The sequence below is a fragment of the Oncorhynchus kisutch genome, linkage group LG1, assembly GCF_002021735.2.
Source record: "Oncorhynchus kisutch isolate 150728-3 linkage group LG1, Okis_V2, whole genome shotgun sequence".
NCBI lineage: Eukaryota > Metazoa > Chordata > Actinopteri > Salmoniformes > Salmonidae > Oncorhynchus > Oncorhynchus kisutch.
In genome coordinates, this window is record NC_034174.2 from 37,391,466 (window position 1) to 37,406,986 (window position 15,521).

General features: G+C 46.4%; 1 protein-coding gene across 4 annotated transcripts in view; it reads right to left on the reverse strand.

The window, feature by feature from the left end:
* Window positions 1-15,521, reverse strand: part of LOC109895151 (low-density lipoprotein receptor-related protein 1) — a 185,014-nt gene that overhangs the window by 65,248 nt on the left and 104,245 nt on the right. For all 4 annotated transcript variants that reach the window (XM_031823106.1, XM_031823091.1, XM_031823099.1 and 1 more), the window contains exons 8-22: window positions 15,451-15,521; window positions 14,144-14,333; window positions 13,873-14,016; window positions 12,330-12,566; window positions 11,955-12,135; window positions 9,853-10,075; window positions 9,494-9,683; window positions 6,187-6,312; window positions 5,457-5,597; window positions 4,919-5,044; window positions 4,396-4,512; window positions 4,093-4,173; window positions 2,758-2,925; window positions 568-750; window positions 119-316 (exon numbers count right to left, since the gene is read on the reverse strand). The exon at window positions 15,451-15,521 is cut by the window's right edge and continues 152 nt beyond it. In XM_031823106.1, coding sequence (XP_031678966.1) covers window positions 119-316; window positions 568-750; window positions 2,758-2,925; window positions 4,093-4,173; window positions 4,396-4,512; window positions 4,919-5,044; window positions 5,457-5,597; window positions 6,187-6,312; window positions 9,494-9,683; window positions 9,853-10,075; window positions 11,955-12,135; window positions 12,330-12,566; window positions 13,873-14,016; window positions 14,144-14,333; window positions 15,451-15,521 — 2,376 coding nt within the window. The remainder of the gene's footprint in view (window positions 1-118; window positions 317-567; window positions 751-2,757; window positions 2,926-4,092; window positions 4,174-4,395; window positions 4,513-4,918; window positions 5,045-5,456; window positions 5,598-6,186; window positions 6,313-9,493; window positions 9,684-9,852; window positions 10,076-11,954; window positions 12,136-12,329; window positions 12,567-13,872; window positions 14,017-14,143; window positions 14,334-15,450) is intronic.

A 15,521-nucleotide genomic window follows, 5' to 3' on the forward strand; every position in this document is an offset into this window, starting at 1 on the left:
CAGCGCAACTTGCAATATTCCCGGTTTTACTCTGGCACGTTGGTGTCAGCGGTGGGATCCCTGTCCTACCGCCCGGTGCATCCTGGGTAATGCAGTCTTTAGTAGCAGCAAGTCTTACCACAGAGTTTCTCGTCAGAGCCGTCGGGGCAGTCGTCTGTGCCGTCACACAGCTTCTCAGCGGGCAGACAGATGGTGGAGTCGTTGGCACACACATGGTGGGAGAGCTTACACACCAACGCCTCACAGTTGTCCTCGTCTGAGTTGTCCTCACAGTCACTGTCCCCGTCACACACCCAGGCCTTACTGATACAGCGGGCTAGGGATAGGTCAGAGGGCAAAGGTCAGACGTTACAGGCAGATACAGTCCACAATAACAAAAATACAGCTACAACCAAATGCAGTCCATCTCCACCAGATAACTCTGAGCTACACATTTCAATACTGTTACATTTATGTTTTTCAACAGGCAAATCTTCCATTCTTTCCCCCCCCCCATTTCATTTAAACTCCCATAATTTCTTCCTTATTGCTGTGTCACAACCATCCCCGTTCCCCCAGTCTCCGTACCAGAGTCTCTACAACCAAACTTGACGGCGGGGTCACACATGTGTGTGACACCTTCGCAGTTCTTCTCATCGCTCAGGTCCATGCAGTCTGTGTCCCCGTCGCAGCGCCAGCGCATAGGGATGCACAGACCGTCCATACGACACTGGAACTCATCCGTGTGACATCCGCCAGGGGGACGCGTGGCTGGGGAGGGAGAGCGATGGAAAGAGAGAGAGTGAAATGAGTATTATATCACTACCATAACACTCAAACAATTACAGAAATGGAAATGATTTAAAAACAGATATTTAGGTTTTTACAGAACCAGGTAAAACTCGGGGCCCTTGTTATAAGGGCGGCAGGGAAGCCTAGTGGATAGAGCGTTAGACTAGTAACCGAAAGGTTGCAAGTTCGAATCCCCGAGCTGACAAGGTACAAATCTGTCGTTCTGCCCCTGAACAGGCAGTTTAACCTAGGCCGTCATTGAAAATAAGAATTTGTTCTTAACTGACTTGCCTGGTTAAATAAAGGTAAAATAAATAAAAAATCTATAAAATAAGCTATGACTTTTCATCTGTGTTCATAATTTTTGTAAGAGTTGGAGTAACTGAGTAACTGCCAATGCTGGTGATTTTGAGAAAATACTAATGCAACCACATTAGGACAGATAGAGTCATTCACTACCTGTTTCTCCCACTGTGGGGCTCCAATGGGAAACAAGGACACTCTAGGGGATCAGTTTGACCAGAACATCACGCATCAATGATGGACACTATTCACTCAATGGGTAATAAAAAGGGACTGGCAAAACCAACAGGCATCTGGCACAGACAAAGACACAGATGGCAAAATTTGGCTAAGGTGTTAGCATGTGTGTGGACCTCACAGTGGGCAGAAGCTTGACAATGCCATGAGACAAAAGATGCCGTGATTCATTCATACACACAATACATCAAAATCACATCATTAACAAAATGCTGACATTCACTAACGACCTGTCACGGCTAAATGAATGGAAACCAATGACCCAAAGACACCCACGAGTCAAGGGTTGGCAGTGCCACAATGCCAGGGTGATGCAGCGCACCGAAGGGTACAGCTTTCACGCGGAGGCCATGCTCCAGTGGATTACCAATAGAGCCATCATTGGCATCGGTGATTACGGAATGAATTGAAAGACTCGGACGTCAACGGTCAATGGCTGTCAGAGTTTCATGTGTCACGTCCAAGTGAACAAAGTACTGTAGGTTTCTTTTTGATAAATGGAAATAGTGTGCTCCAAAATGGCTGTGCAAGTGTGGAAGACCATGAGACTACATCTGTGTAAGTATGTGTGTTAGGTTTCATTGTGCAGGTGTTTGTGTGAGCATGTGTGTGTGTATGTGTGTAAAAGATCCTGAAGCATCCTGCCTGCCCTCCATTAAAACCTCAGGATTCTGCTTCTCCCTGGGCCCTCGAGGGGAGCCAAAACCAGACCAGCCCATTAGCCAGCACCACTGTGGGGGAGGTGGGGGGTTACAGGCCACAGATAAATATATGTTCATTCAAAATTCCCCTGATAGTATTTCATATTTAACTTGTCTGTTTCTCATCTAAGTCGTTGTTTCTTTTGGCTCAGATCCTATGCAACAAATGTAATAAAGTGGTTTGGAGTTGACCACAGGGAAGTTTCCTTTCAGGTGAGGCTTTCTGCAATTCTCGACCAACTAAACAACACGGGACATAATTGGATGCAGTGTTTACAGTATAAATAGTGAGTTTGTTTCCCCAATTCTTAATTATATGTTCGAAGGAGATACTAGCAGGTTTATAAGCTAGAGGGAGAGATGGAGTAGTGTTTATGACATAATTGCATGTCTGTTGCACAACTAGGAACATGATGTAGTGAGGTTTCACACAGTCAACAGCCATCTAGAAGCCTGTTGTAGACTAACCCTTTTCATTTGGCTGGTCTATAGCACATACAGTAATATGGCATTAAGTTGTCATGGTTGGTGGGTTATGAAGCCGACACTCACATACAGTAATATATTTGGCACCTGATTGGTGCGTTACATACAGTAGTTGACACACCCAGACAGCGATTGGTTGGTTACGGAGCTGACATGGAATCAACACTCACAATGATTGGTGAGTTACGGAGTTCACACAAAGATTGGTGGGTTACGCTCTCACAGACAGCGATTGGTGGGCTACAGTGCCGACACTCACCCTGATTGGTGCAGTTGGCGTGAGTCTCGTCGCTGTAGTCTCCACAGTCGTTGTCCCCGTCGCAGGTCCAGTAGTCCGGGATGCAGCGGCCGCTGTTACACTTGAACTGGGCGCTGGAGCAGGAATGGCTGCAGCCTGCCTCGTCACTGTTGTCCCCACAATCATTATCTGCAAGGCAAACGCAGTCAAACCTCTACCTCGCACCGCTCACACACACACAACATAGGCAGACTAGAGTGAAAGACAAAAACAACATCTCCCAGGTTATCGTTTATGTATGTGGTCATTTACATTAGTTATGAAGAACACTGTCAATGTCAGTTCTCTCAGACAATAGGTTTTTATCACAATGTAAATAGCCTTTACACAACTATTGTTCATAATGCAATTTCCATGACATAAAATGCAGGCTCGCATACAAAAAACACTTAACATTACATTTACAAATTAATTTCAATGTGAGGAAAAAAGGAGAAGAGATAAGAGGAAAATAATCACAGAAACTGCATAGATCAAACCATGCACCACGAGTGAATGTACCCAGCACTGATACATTGAGCTTGGCAGCAGAAGAGATGCTTCCCCACAGACCTCATCTAAGCACTTCTAACAGGGAGGTTTGTCTGGTAACTAAACCTTAATGGTGTCCACTGGCAGGTAAATATAAAAAGTAAGCTCACTATTGCCGATAGGGTTGAGGCCAATTGGACCTTGTTGTTTAATAATGATGACCCACCACCCCGAACAACAGATGTCCTCCATCTTTGATTCTTGTCCATTCATTACGATTACAATGGAGAGCTCTTCCTCCTGCATTAAGTGAGTGAGTAGAAGCAGTAACAGCCTCCATTATCGGTCTATTGAGATGAATAATGGACTACTGTTAAAGGGTAAAGCTGCCGTTAGTAAGGAAAGCATCCCTGGTTCCCCCTACAGTAGCAGGTCTGCCCCTCCCTCTCCCTCCCCTCTGGGGCCCCCCTAGCGAGCCCTGGCTTTGGTGCATGTTGATCTATGCACTAACCGGTCGGGTTCGGACAATTCAACTCATCAGAGCCGTCCCCACAATCCTTTTCTGAAACAAAGAAATCAACGGAGACAGCGGAGTGGGCGGACGGCACGACAACAACACACATTGAACAACAACAACACAACGAGCCAATGACAATGAGAGAAGAAACAAACACACAAACACCCTTGCCAAATAGAGAGGAAAGCTGTAGTCAGACAGACATGTGGACATCAAATGACATGCGTAGCAACGAGTCAGTGATTAAGCTGGTGATGACTAGAGATGCACACGCAGTAGGAGAACGAGGAAGACGGAGAGACACTCACCATTGTCACAGCGCCAGTTGATGTTGATGCAACGTCCGTTATTGCAGGTGAACTGGGTGAGAGGGAAACAGGTGGGGTAGGCTGGATGGAGAGAGAGAATGAGAGAGAGCAAATAGAAGAGTGCTTCGTGTCATAAGAAACAACAGTAACAGTAACTTACGACTTTCCGGGCCGCACTACGAGCCTGGGTTTCAGTGATATGGGTATTGTGTTTCGTCTTTTCTGAGGAAGATTTATTTTCTGTGTGTTATAGCATAAGAGAAAGATAAGGGTCAAGGGTCAAAGGTGAGGCAGGTGAACTACCACATGACGCAGGCTCGTCAGAGCGGTCCCCACAGTCATCGTCCAGGTCACATGTCCAGGAGATGGGGATACAGCGACCGCTGGCACACGAGTACTGGTTGGGGGGGCAGGTGCGTGCTGAAATGGTAGGAGTGTGGGGGGGGGGGGGGCATTGAGATTAATAAACAGTTATCCTCAGGAGAACGACTCCAATAGGATGTTATTAGATTGCCCTTTGAAATGTTACAACAGGAGTTGGATTCATGGGAAATGACATGACATTTTGAGGATCTCCAGAGCATTGTGTGGATTCAGTCCATGTACACTGGGCTAAGCTGAGGGAAAGGTCAGCCCTAAACAACCATTGTCTGAACGATGTGTACGACAGAGAAAGAGAGAAAAGAAAGACAGCAAAACAGAAAAATAAAGAGCGAGAAAGAGAGAAAATAATGTGTACAGAATATGTGTGTGTTACTCGTGTGTGCGCACATCTGCGTTTGAGCGTGTACATCTGTGAGTCTGTGTGAGTGTGTGAGCGTCCTACCAGAGCAGGTGGTGTTAGACTCATCCTCGTCATTGCCACAGTCGTTGTCTCCGTCACACAGCCAGCGCAGAGGGATACAGCGGTTGTTCTGACACTTAAACCTGTCGGTCGGACAAGTGTGCTGGTCTGAAGGGGGAGAGAGGGAGGGAGGGAGGGATTGAAGAAGGATAGAAGGGGGATAGCAGGGGTACAGAGTGTAAGAGGGCACAGACAGACACAGACTCTCTGGCTAGGCTACTGGAGCCTGTCTGCACTCTGACCACAGACAGACAGAGAGCTTTTCCAGACCCACCAACATTCCCACATTCCTTCACACACACACGCGCGCACACACACACACTCTCCCGCAGGCATGTGCAAATACAAACTCCACATAAACACACAAAGTCTGTCGCTTCTCAATTCATTCTGGCATCAAAAGACTGTCAAATTGAAATACTGAAAGGCCATCTGTCTCCAGCTGCACAGAGACCAAAGGAAAGGTAGCTGATCTAAAATCAGTGTATGTGTGTGTCTGTATGCACGTGTGCACACTCACGGCAGAGCTCGGGGGCCTCATCACTGTTGTCCAGACAGTCATTGTCACCGTCACACTTCCATCGCTCCTGGATACACCGGTTGTTCTTACAGGCAAACTCCCCTGGCTGACACTGAGGAGGAGGGATGTAGGTGGGGTTGACTGGAGGGAGAGGGGGAGAGAGGGACAGAGGAAGAGATAGACATGGAAAGAGAGAAGTTGAACGTTTAAATAACACATTTCACCGACAAAGTTTAATGAGTGGAGGGATACAGAAAGATACTAGCTAATACACTGCAACCAACACCAATCACATCAGCAACAAACAACAAATACAAACCCTGTCAAAGCAGTGAGTCAACATAAGCCCAGTGTGTGTGTGTGTGTGTGTGTGTGTGTGTGTGTGTGTGTGTCAAGCCTACTGTCAGACCCTAATCCGCCCCCTCTCTCCACACCTTTAAAATCTGTGCTGACTGCTCCATGCGAGAGAGGGATTTCTATTTGCATTCTATACACATTTGTTCTTTCTTCCCCTCTCACAGACACATACACTGACAGTTCAACTTTGAAATAGAGTTTTATTCTAGGCTAATCTCTATAAACCCTGATGTCGGTAGCATGTGATAAAATTCCCTTCCACACGAGTTCACACACACACGGGCACGCGCACATGCACACACATTGTGGGAGTTTTGAATTGAGTGTAAACTCCTGGTCTCCTATAGGTGGCCCTTGCTCCCAGACCTCTCACCTTTACAGCTGGTGTTATCTTTGTCATCTAGTAGCTGGTCCTCTGCACAGGCACACTGTCTCCCATCAGGGATGGCCAGACACAGACTACTGCAGCCACCGTTATTCACACGACACGCATTAGAACCTGCACAGAGAGAGAGAGATGGGCGGGGGGTTATAAACACACAGATTAGTGTCTGAATATAAGGGTTTGTGCATGCAATGTATGTGTGTGTGTCAGAGATACAGTGCTTCGGAAAGTATTCAGACCCCTTGACTTTTTCCGCATTTTGTTATTTCAGACCCCTTGACATTTTCCGCATTGCTTAAATCGTTTTCTCCCCATCAGTCTCCACACAATACCCCATAATGACAAACAAAAAAACAGGTTTTTAGACACTTTTTTTTAATATAGAATATTAAAAGTACTCAGTATTTGTTGAAGCACCTTCGGCAGCGATTACAGCCTCAAGTCTTCTTGGGTATGATGCTACAACCTTGGCACAACTGTATTTGGGGAGTTTCTCCCATTCTTCAGATCCTCTCACGCTCTGTCAGGTTGGATGGGGAGAGTCGCTGCACTGCTATTTTCAGGTTTCTCCAGAGATGCTCAATCGGGTTCACGTCCAGGATTTGGCAAGGCCACTCGAGGACATTCAGAGAATTGTCCCGAAGCTCGGCTGTGTCCTTAGGGTCGTTGTCCTGTTGGAAGGTGAACCTTCACCCCAGTCTGAGGTCCTTAGCGTTCTGGAACAGGTTTTCATCAAGGATCTCTGTATTTTGCAATGTTCATCTCCCAGTCCCTGCTGCTGAAAAACATCCCTACAACATGATGCTGCCACCACCATGCTTCACCGTAGGGGTGGAGCCAGGTTTATTCCACACGCGACACTTGGCTGCAGAGATGGTTGTCCTTCTGGAAGGTTCTCCCATCTCCACAGAGGAACTCTGGAGCTCTGTCAGAGTGATCATCAGGTCACCTCCCTAACGAAGGCCCTTCTCCCCCGATTGTTCAGTTTGCCTGAGCGGCCAGCTCTAGGAAAAGTCTTGGTTGTTCCAAAGTTCTTCCATTTAAGAATGATGGAGGCCACTGTTCTTGGGGACCTTCAATACTGAATAAATATTTTGGTACCCATCCCCAGATCTGTGCCTCAACACAATCCTGTCTCGGAGCTCTACAGACAATTCCTTTGACCTCATGGCTTGGTTTTTGCTCTGACATGCACGGTCAACTGTGGGACCTTAAATAGACAGGTGTGTGATCCTTGACCCTTTAGTCAGCCACCAATTGTGCAAGTTCTCCCACTTAAAAAGATGAGGCCTGTAATTTTCATCATAGGTACACTTCAACTACGACAGACAAAATGAGAAAAAAAATCCAGAAAATCACATTGTAGGATTTTTAATGAATTTATTTGCAAATGATGGTGGAAAATAAGTATTTGGTCAATAACAAAAGTTTCTCAATACTTTGTTATATACCCTTTGTTGGCAATGACAGAGGTCAAACGTTTTCTGTAAGTCTTCACAAGGTTCACACACTGTTGCTGGTATTTTGGCCCATTCCTCCATGCAGATCTCCTCTAGAGCAGTGATGTTTTGGGGCTGTTGCTGGGCAACATGGACTCTCAACTCCCTCCAAAGATTTTCTATGGGGTTGAGATCTGGAGACTGGCTAGGCCACTCCAGGACCTTGAAATGCTTCTTACGAAGCCACTCCTTCGTTGCCCGGGTGGTGTGTTTGGGATCATTGTCATGCTGAAAGACCCAGCCACGTTTCATCTTCAATGCCCTTGCTGATGGAAGGAGGTTTTCACTCAAAATCTCACGATACATGGCCCCATTCATTCTTTCCTTTACACGGATCAGTCGTCCTGGTCCCTTTGCAGAAAAACAGCCCCAAAGCATGATGTTTCCACCCCCATGCTTCACAGTAGGTATGGTGTTCTTTGGATGCAACTCAGCATTCTTTGTCCTCCAAACACGACGAGTTGAGTTTTTACCAAAAAGTTATATTTTGGTTTCATCTGACCATATGACATTCTCCCCATCTTCTTCTGGATCATCCAAATGCTCTCTAGCAAACTTCAAACGGGCCTGGACATGTAGTGGCTTAAGCAGGGGGACGTCTGGCACTGCAGGATATGAGTCCCTGGCGGCGTAGTGTGTTACTGATGGTAGGCTTTGTTACTTTGGTCCCAGCTCTCTTTAGGTCATTCACTAGGTCCCCCTGTGTGGTTCTGGGATTTTTGCTCACCGTTCTTGTGATCATTTTGACCCCACGGGGTGAGATCTTGTGTGGAGCCCCAGATCGAGGGAGATTATCAGTGGTCTTGTAGGTCTTCCATTTCCTAATAATTTCTTCAAACCAAGCTGCTTACCTATTGCAGATTCAGTCTTCCCAGCCTGGTGCAGGTCTATAATTTTGTTTCTGGTGTCCTTTGACAGCTCTTTGGTCTTGGCCATAGTGGAGTTTGGAGTGTGACTGTTTGAGGTTGTGGACAGGTGTCTTTTATACTGATAACAAGTTCAAACAGGTGCCATTAATACAGGTAACTAGTGGAGGACAGAGGAGCCTCTTAAAGAAGTTACAGGTCTGTGAGAGCCAGAAATCTTGCTTGTTTGTAGGTGACCAAATACTTATTTTCCACCATAATTTGCAAATAAATTCATTAAAAATCCTACAATGTGATTTTCAGGATTTTTTCTTCTCATTTTGTCTGTCATAGTTGAAGTGTACCTATGATGAAAATTACAGGCCTCTCATCTTTTTAAGTGGGAGAACTTGCACAATTGGTGGCTGACTAAATACTTTTTTGCCCCACTGTATAGACAGGTGTGTGTCTTTCCAAATCATATCCAATCAATTGAATTTACCACAGGTGTACTCCTATCAAGTTGTAGAAACATCTAAAGGATAACCAATGGAAACAGGATGCACCTGAGCTCAATTTCGAGCTTCATAGCAAAGGGTTTGAATACTTATGTAAATAAGTTCTGTTGTTTTAATTATTATAGATTTGCAAAAATGTCTATAAACGTCTTCACTTTGTCATTATGGGGTATGTGTGTCGATTGATAAGAAAAATAAATATTCAATCCATTTTAGAATGAGGCTGTAATGTAACAAAACGTGGAAAAAGTCAAGGGGTCTGAATACTTTCCGAATGCATTATATCTCAAATTACAATTCAGACCTAGCTGCAGATCTAGCTGCAGATCTGTCATCTGATATGAGAACGGTCGCGATAATAAAAAGTGATGAGTGATTGGGTAGACAGATGGATGGGGTTGTGTCTGGGTGGACAGAGTGTAGTGTCCTGTACCTTGCTGCTGCTGGGCGTCATACATGCGGATCTCGAAGATGGGTGGCCGTTCGTTGCGGAGCAGGGTGACGGTCCTGGTGACCTGGTCCAGTTTGTAGATGCTGCCGCTGCGGTACTCGTTCCAGAACAGGAAGTGTTTGTAGTGACACAGGCCAAAGGCGTGGTTCAACTCCTGACCCTCGTATACCGTCTGATAGCAACAGCACAACACAAGGTCATATTCATTAGTGCACACCTTAGCAAAACATTTTGCAACTGAAACACAGGTATTGTCAATGTCTGACCTTGAGTTCAGTGTTGTTGAGGTGGTCATAGTAGGGTTAAGGTTAGGTTAAGCACTAGTAACCAGTCTGACTGACCTTGCGTTCAGTGTTGTTAATGTAGACCATCTCGATGCGGTCATAGTATGCATCCACCCAGTACAGAATGCCCTGTGGGATGTCCAGACTCAGACCATTGGGCCACAAGACTGTCTTACTGGTCAGGAACACGTTCCTGTTAGAACCATCCATCCAGGCCCGCTCAATCTTCCCTCTTTTACTCTCCTTGGGATCTTCCTCCCAGTCAGTCCAGTACATCCACCTTGGAAGAGAGAGAGGAGGGGTGGGTGAGCAGTGTGTGTGTGTGTGTGTTTTGGTCCATTGTGACTGGACAATTCTGCCCCAGCTGACATCTGATCGAGTAGCATTCTATAGGACGTCTCTTAACCACCCTCGTCCACCCCCACAGTGAAGGGTCCCCTAGTCTGGCTGTCAATATACTGACTAATGACATTCTCTCCAGATTGGAGCTGTCTGTCAAAGCCCCTGATAGATGAACACCAAAGGACTATCGATCCAGCCAGCCGGCCACCACTATGACCAAGTCCAATATCGGCTGTTAAACAACTCATTATGTAACACCAGACTCTCCTCTCCTCATCACACTGTAGTATGAGTGACCATCTGACTCAATCAATTTCTCCCTCCCCCTCTCCCCCTTTGAGACTCATCCCCTCTACCGGTCTCTACCTCTCATCTTTACCTCTCCTTCCCCATTCTCTCTATTCCTCCCTACTTCTACCTCGGGTTTGATCCATCTCACTCTCCTCCACTCAGTCTCTCCCTCGCTCTCCCCTATTTCTCTCGCTCTCTCTGGCTGGCTGATTGATTACAGGTCTTAGTGGAGGTGAGCGCTTCTCCAGGAGAGTGTGTGGACGCACATCCCTCTGTCACGGCCAATCTGAAGTGTGTGTGTGTGTGTGTATTGCTCTAGGGAGCGGGCCAGGTGAGGGTACATCAATATGAAGAGTCACACAGATTAAGACCGCTTGGAGAGAGAACCCCGGGTGCCCAGTACACTGTAGCTCAGTTGGTGGAGCATGGCTCTTGCGACCCTAGGGTAGTGGGTTTGATTCCAGGGACCACTCATAAGTAAATATATGCATGCATGACTAAGTCGCTTTGGATAAAAGCGTCTGCTAAATATCATATTATAAACCGGGTAGTTTGTCTCCTGGATGCTGAGGTATATCAGTCTTTTTAACTGGTCTAATGACGTTGGTAACCAGTTTATAATAGCAATAAGGCACAACTGGGGATTGTGGTATATGTCCTATTGCTTAATTATCACACACACACACACACACACACACACACACGTTTGTTTTACTATCCTTGTGGGGACCCAACAAAATTCAATTTTCCCTTAACCTAATGCTAACGCTAACCTTAACACCTAATCCTAACGCTAACCTTAACACCTAATCCTAACGCTAACCTTAACACCTAATCCTAACGCTAACCTTAACACCTAATCCTAACGCTAACCTTAACACCTAATCCTAACGCTAACCTTAACACCTAATCCTAACGCTAACCTTAACACCTAATTGTAACCATAACACCTATGCCTAGAAAGCCTTTTCCTTGGGGACCGGCGAAATGTCCCCACTTGTCCAAATTATCCTTGTTTTACACTCCTTGTGAGGACTTCTGGTCCCCACAAGGATATTAAAACCACACACACACACACAATTGCTTTGAAGCGCCATGAGGGGACAATGGGGGCTTAGTGACAGGAGGCTATTATCGACAGATGACCATCTGCTCTTTTCTGACCCACACACATGAGCATGTACATTTTGTATGCACGTACACTAACACCAACACACACACTAACCCACACCCCCCAGGGTCAACTTTCCAATCATCTCCCTGCCACATCACACACACGGGAGAGGCTCATTAGAATATCAAAAGAATCTATTAAGAAGCAGAGGGAATCAAATACTCCCAACACACACACACTCTGAATTAAATTAAAACCTACCGCCTCCCACAAAACAACTTTTATCTAACCTCTCCCACACATCCAACCCACAAACTTTAAAGTTGCAGCTCAACAGTTTAAAGACCAATCTGAAACCACTATCTTTCCTTTCATCTTTCTCCCACCACCCCCCCCCCTCTCCGTCTCTTACCCGTGCAGGGGGTCCACTACGATGGCGCGGGGGTGGGTCATCTTGCCATCGATGAGAGTCTTGCGAGTCTGGGAAGCCTTCTCCAGCCTGGCCACACTGATGGTCTTCTTGGGCCCATCATCTGTCCAGTACAGGTTATCAGCCATCCAGTCCACCGCTATACCCTCGACTGTATGGATCCCTGGAACACAGAGGAATAGGTGGTGAGAGGCCAGTCACCCTATTATACACAACAAATCTGGACAAACAGAGCTAAAATGACCACCTCTACCCTCACAAGAGCACCTGACAAGGCGCTAGCATTATTTTGGAACCAAAATGGCCACTACTCCCTATTACTGTAATGATTCCCCAAAATGGCCAACATTACCGTACCTTCCTTCAGAATGGTGTCCCTTTCTGTACCGTCGATCTTCTGGCGGCCGATGAGGTAGCTGGTGGCGTCGGCAAAATATATGAAGTCACTCTCTGAGTGGAAGTCCAGGGCTCTGGGGTTCATCAGGTTCTCTATAGGGATCATGTACTCATCTGGGACCTTAGCATTCATGTCCATCCCTCTGATGACCCCTGGACGACCTTTACCGTACACCAGAAACAGCTCATGCTCCGGCTCTGAGAAACAGCATGGGCGATAGAGAGGACTTACTGGGTATGTATTCATAAATCATCTCAGAGTAAGAATGTTGATCTAGGATCAGCCATCCCCCTGTCCATGTAATCTTATTCATTATGATCTAGAAGACAAAAACTGATCCTAGATCAGCACTTTGAGATGCTTTATGAATAGGGGCTTTTGACTGTAAACTTATTATAAAACACATATCTAGTTAGCGTCTCTCTAGCAAGTCTGCCCAACCCGAGAGGTAGCTTCTAAAAAGGATTTCAAGTCACACTACAATGCTACGACAGACAGACATGGGACCAGGAGTAGAGCATTGGTAAGGCCTTTGTTGTTTAATGAGATCCACATGATTCCAATCCCTTCCAATATTCCCGGCTTTCTTAAATCTTGTGACCGATTGAGTCTCAGAAAATTGAAATGCTGAAACTAAATTACACTGCCCCATGTCATTTGCATGATTTAGAACAGACAGAAACGGCGCAAGAGCAGCATAATCCCGTCAACCTAATGAGAATCGTAAGCGATTTTCAAATCATTCAAATGAACAAGCGGGAGTTCCGTATGGCATGGTGGACGGGAGAGGCTTCTGTTGAATCAATCTACCGTGAGGTGGTTATCAAGGCCACCAAAGGGTTATAGTCTAGAAACAGATCAATATGTGCTTGCTTTCATATCCTCACAGAATATTAATACATACCTTGCGGGCAAAGTGAATCAATCAGGGATGCGGTTGCAACCTACATGATGCAGCATACCAGAGTAGTCAATTGGAGAAAAGCCTGGTTAATACATGCACATTAGGGGTGTCCCAGACCTTAGCTCAGGGGCATGCGGTTTTCCTGACTGAACCTTCACTGCCCTTGGCACAGGTTCAATCACCGAATCAATCTATGCCTCCGGTTTAAAGTTAGTGGGACTTCAGGCATGTAGACATTGATTAGGGAGGTTGGCTGTCAATGCCAGGTGAGTCAGACGATTTCTACTGCTCAGACATGAGATTTAGCTGCTCAAAGAGACCGCCGCAGAGGAGGAATGGATAGCCAGATTTGTGAAGGAGCTGATTGGAGGAGCTGAAAGTGGATTGGCTGTGACATCATCTGTGCCATAGACTATCGTATGTAGGAATGGGTTGGCTGTGTTGTTGTATCTCAGAGCAGATATAATTCAGCATCTTAAAGCGGATTATCTTGGGTTGTTAAAGCGCCTAACAGATAATAGGCTGTGCTATGGAGTATCTGAGAGGTGATTGGCTGTGCTGTGGTGTACCTGAGACGAGATTGGCTGTGTGGTACTTACTCTTGCAGGACTTCCCGTCACTCCCCAGGCTGAAGCCGGAGCGACAGCGGCAGGTGCGGGTCTTATGGCTGTTCCCCAGCAGACAAATATCAGAGCAGCCTCCTGCCTTCCCAAACTGATCTGGCTCACATGCATGGCTACGCACTGGAGGAGAGGACTTTTTTTAGTATTCAAATGAATTTCAACTATACCACTATGTCTGTGGGTTCAATATAGAATTGATTTGACAATATGCCCAGTGTAAAATACAGAACCCTATAACAACAGTTACCTGGGGGCTGGCGTCTCTGGTGGTAGACGTGCAGGGCTCCTCCCTTGTCGACGCGGGTCACCACCTGGTAGTCAGAGCTGTTGAAGCGGTTCACTCGGATCACACTGGTCTTAGGCTGCATGTTGGCGTTGTCCGAGTTAGTGGCATACAGGTAGTTCTCAAACACTGTCAGACCGTACAGGTGCTCAATCTGACAGAGGGTGGGGAGAGGGAGGGAGGGAGAGAGAGAATAAGGGAGGGAAGAGAAAAAGAGGGGGAGGGAGAGCGAATGAATGACGCAAAACCCCAAAAAGTCACAATCAATACAGCATTCCCCTTCACACTCATTCACTCAGTATGTCCGAACCCAACCGCAAAGGTGCTTCAGAATTCTAAACATCACCCTTCGCATGACACAGGGCTCCATTTTATTCAATGCACTCTAGCACGCCTAAACAAACACACATTCATCTGTGAGAAGAAAGCCAGGCGTACTGTCCCAGTAAACAGCACTAACGTCACATAGACGTTGGAGGCCCATCAGTGTTTCAGATCAGAGCAACTAGCGTCCATTAAGATGAGGCAGGGCAGGGATAAACACAGATGCTCTTTGCAACACAGCCCATACCACACCATCAATAACCGTCCATGGACTTTTAACTGCTGCTGATGGCTATCTGGCACACACACACAAATGAAGGGGCTTTGTGTGTGTGTGTGTGTACACATGTCTCTGCCCCCAGGCCCAGTGAGTAAATGAAGGCTATTACTTGTGCAGACAGAGACAGCTAGCGATAAAAGCCCTGCTAACAGGTTTAAAAGGCGCTTGGCCACGCCTGCCGCGGCACCGTCCAGAGCTCAGTCTTACCTCCTACTAATCAGCACTCTAATGAAAAGGCTACTGTCCACCCCCTGCTCTCTGGCCATAGCTCACCGGTCTACAAACTACTACAACCGCAGGGGAGAAAGGATCCTCACAGGAGAGAAAAACAAGGGAATCTCTACATAGATTTACACACAAAAAGGGGGGCACTTGGTTTTAGTGCCAAGTATTTCCATTTAAGATTGAACTGCTTGGAAAGTTATGAATGTAAAGTGCACAGCTCCTTACGCTACATAAAGATGTCCATCTGCTCTACACAACATTAACAATCTGCAACATTCCACAACGTTAAACCCACTTAACTGATCCCTTCCAGAACTCTGAAGTATGCTAGCTTCCAGACAGTCTCAGGTTGATGAGCTCACAAGCAGGCCCTGAATGGTAGTGTGTCTGTTCTTGCCCTCGATGTCCTTGTGTGTGCACGTGTGCTCGTGTATGTCCTCACCAGCAGGCCCTGTATGATGGTGTGTCTGTTCTTTCCTTCGTAGTCCACCACCTCTATGTAGTCCAGGTATG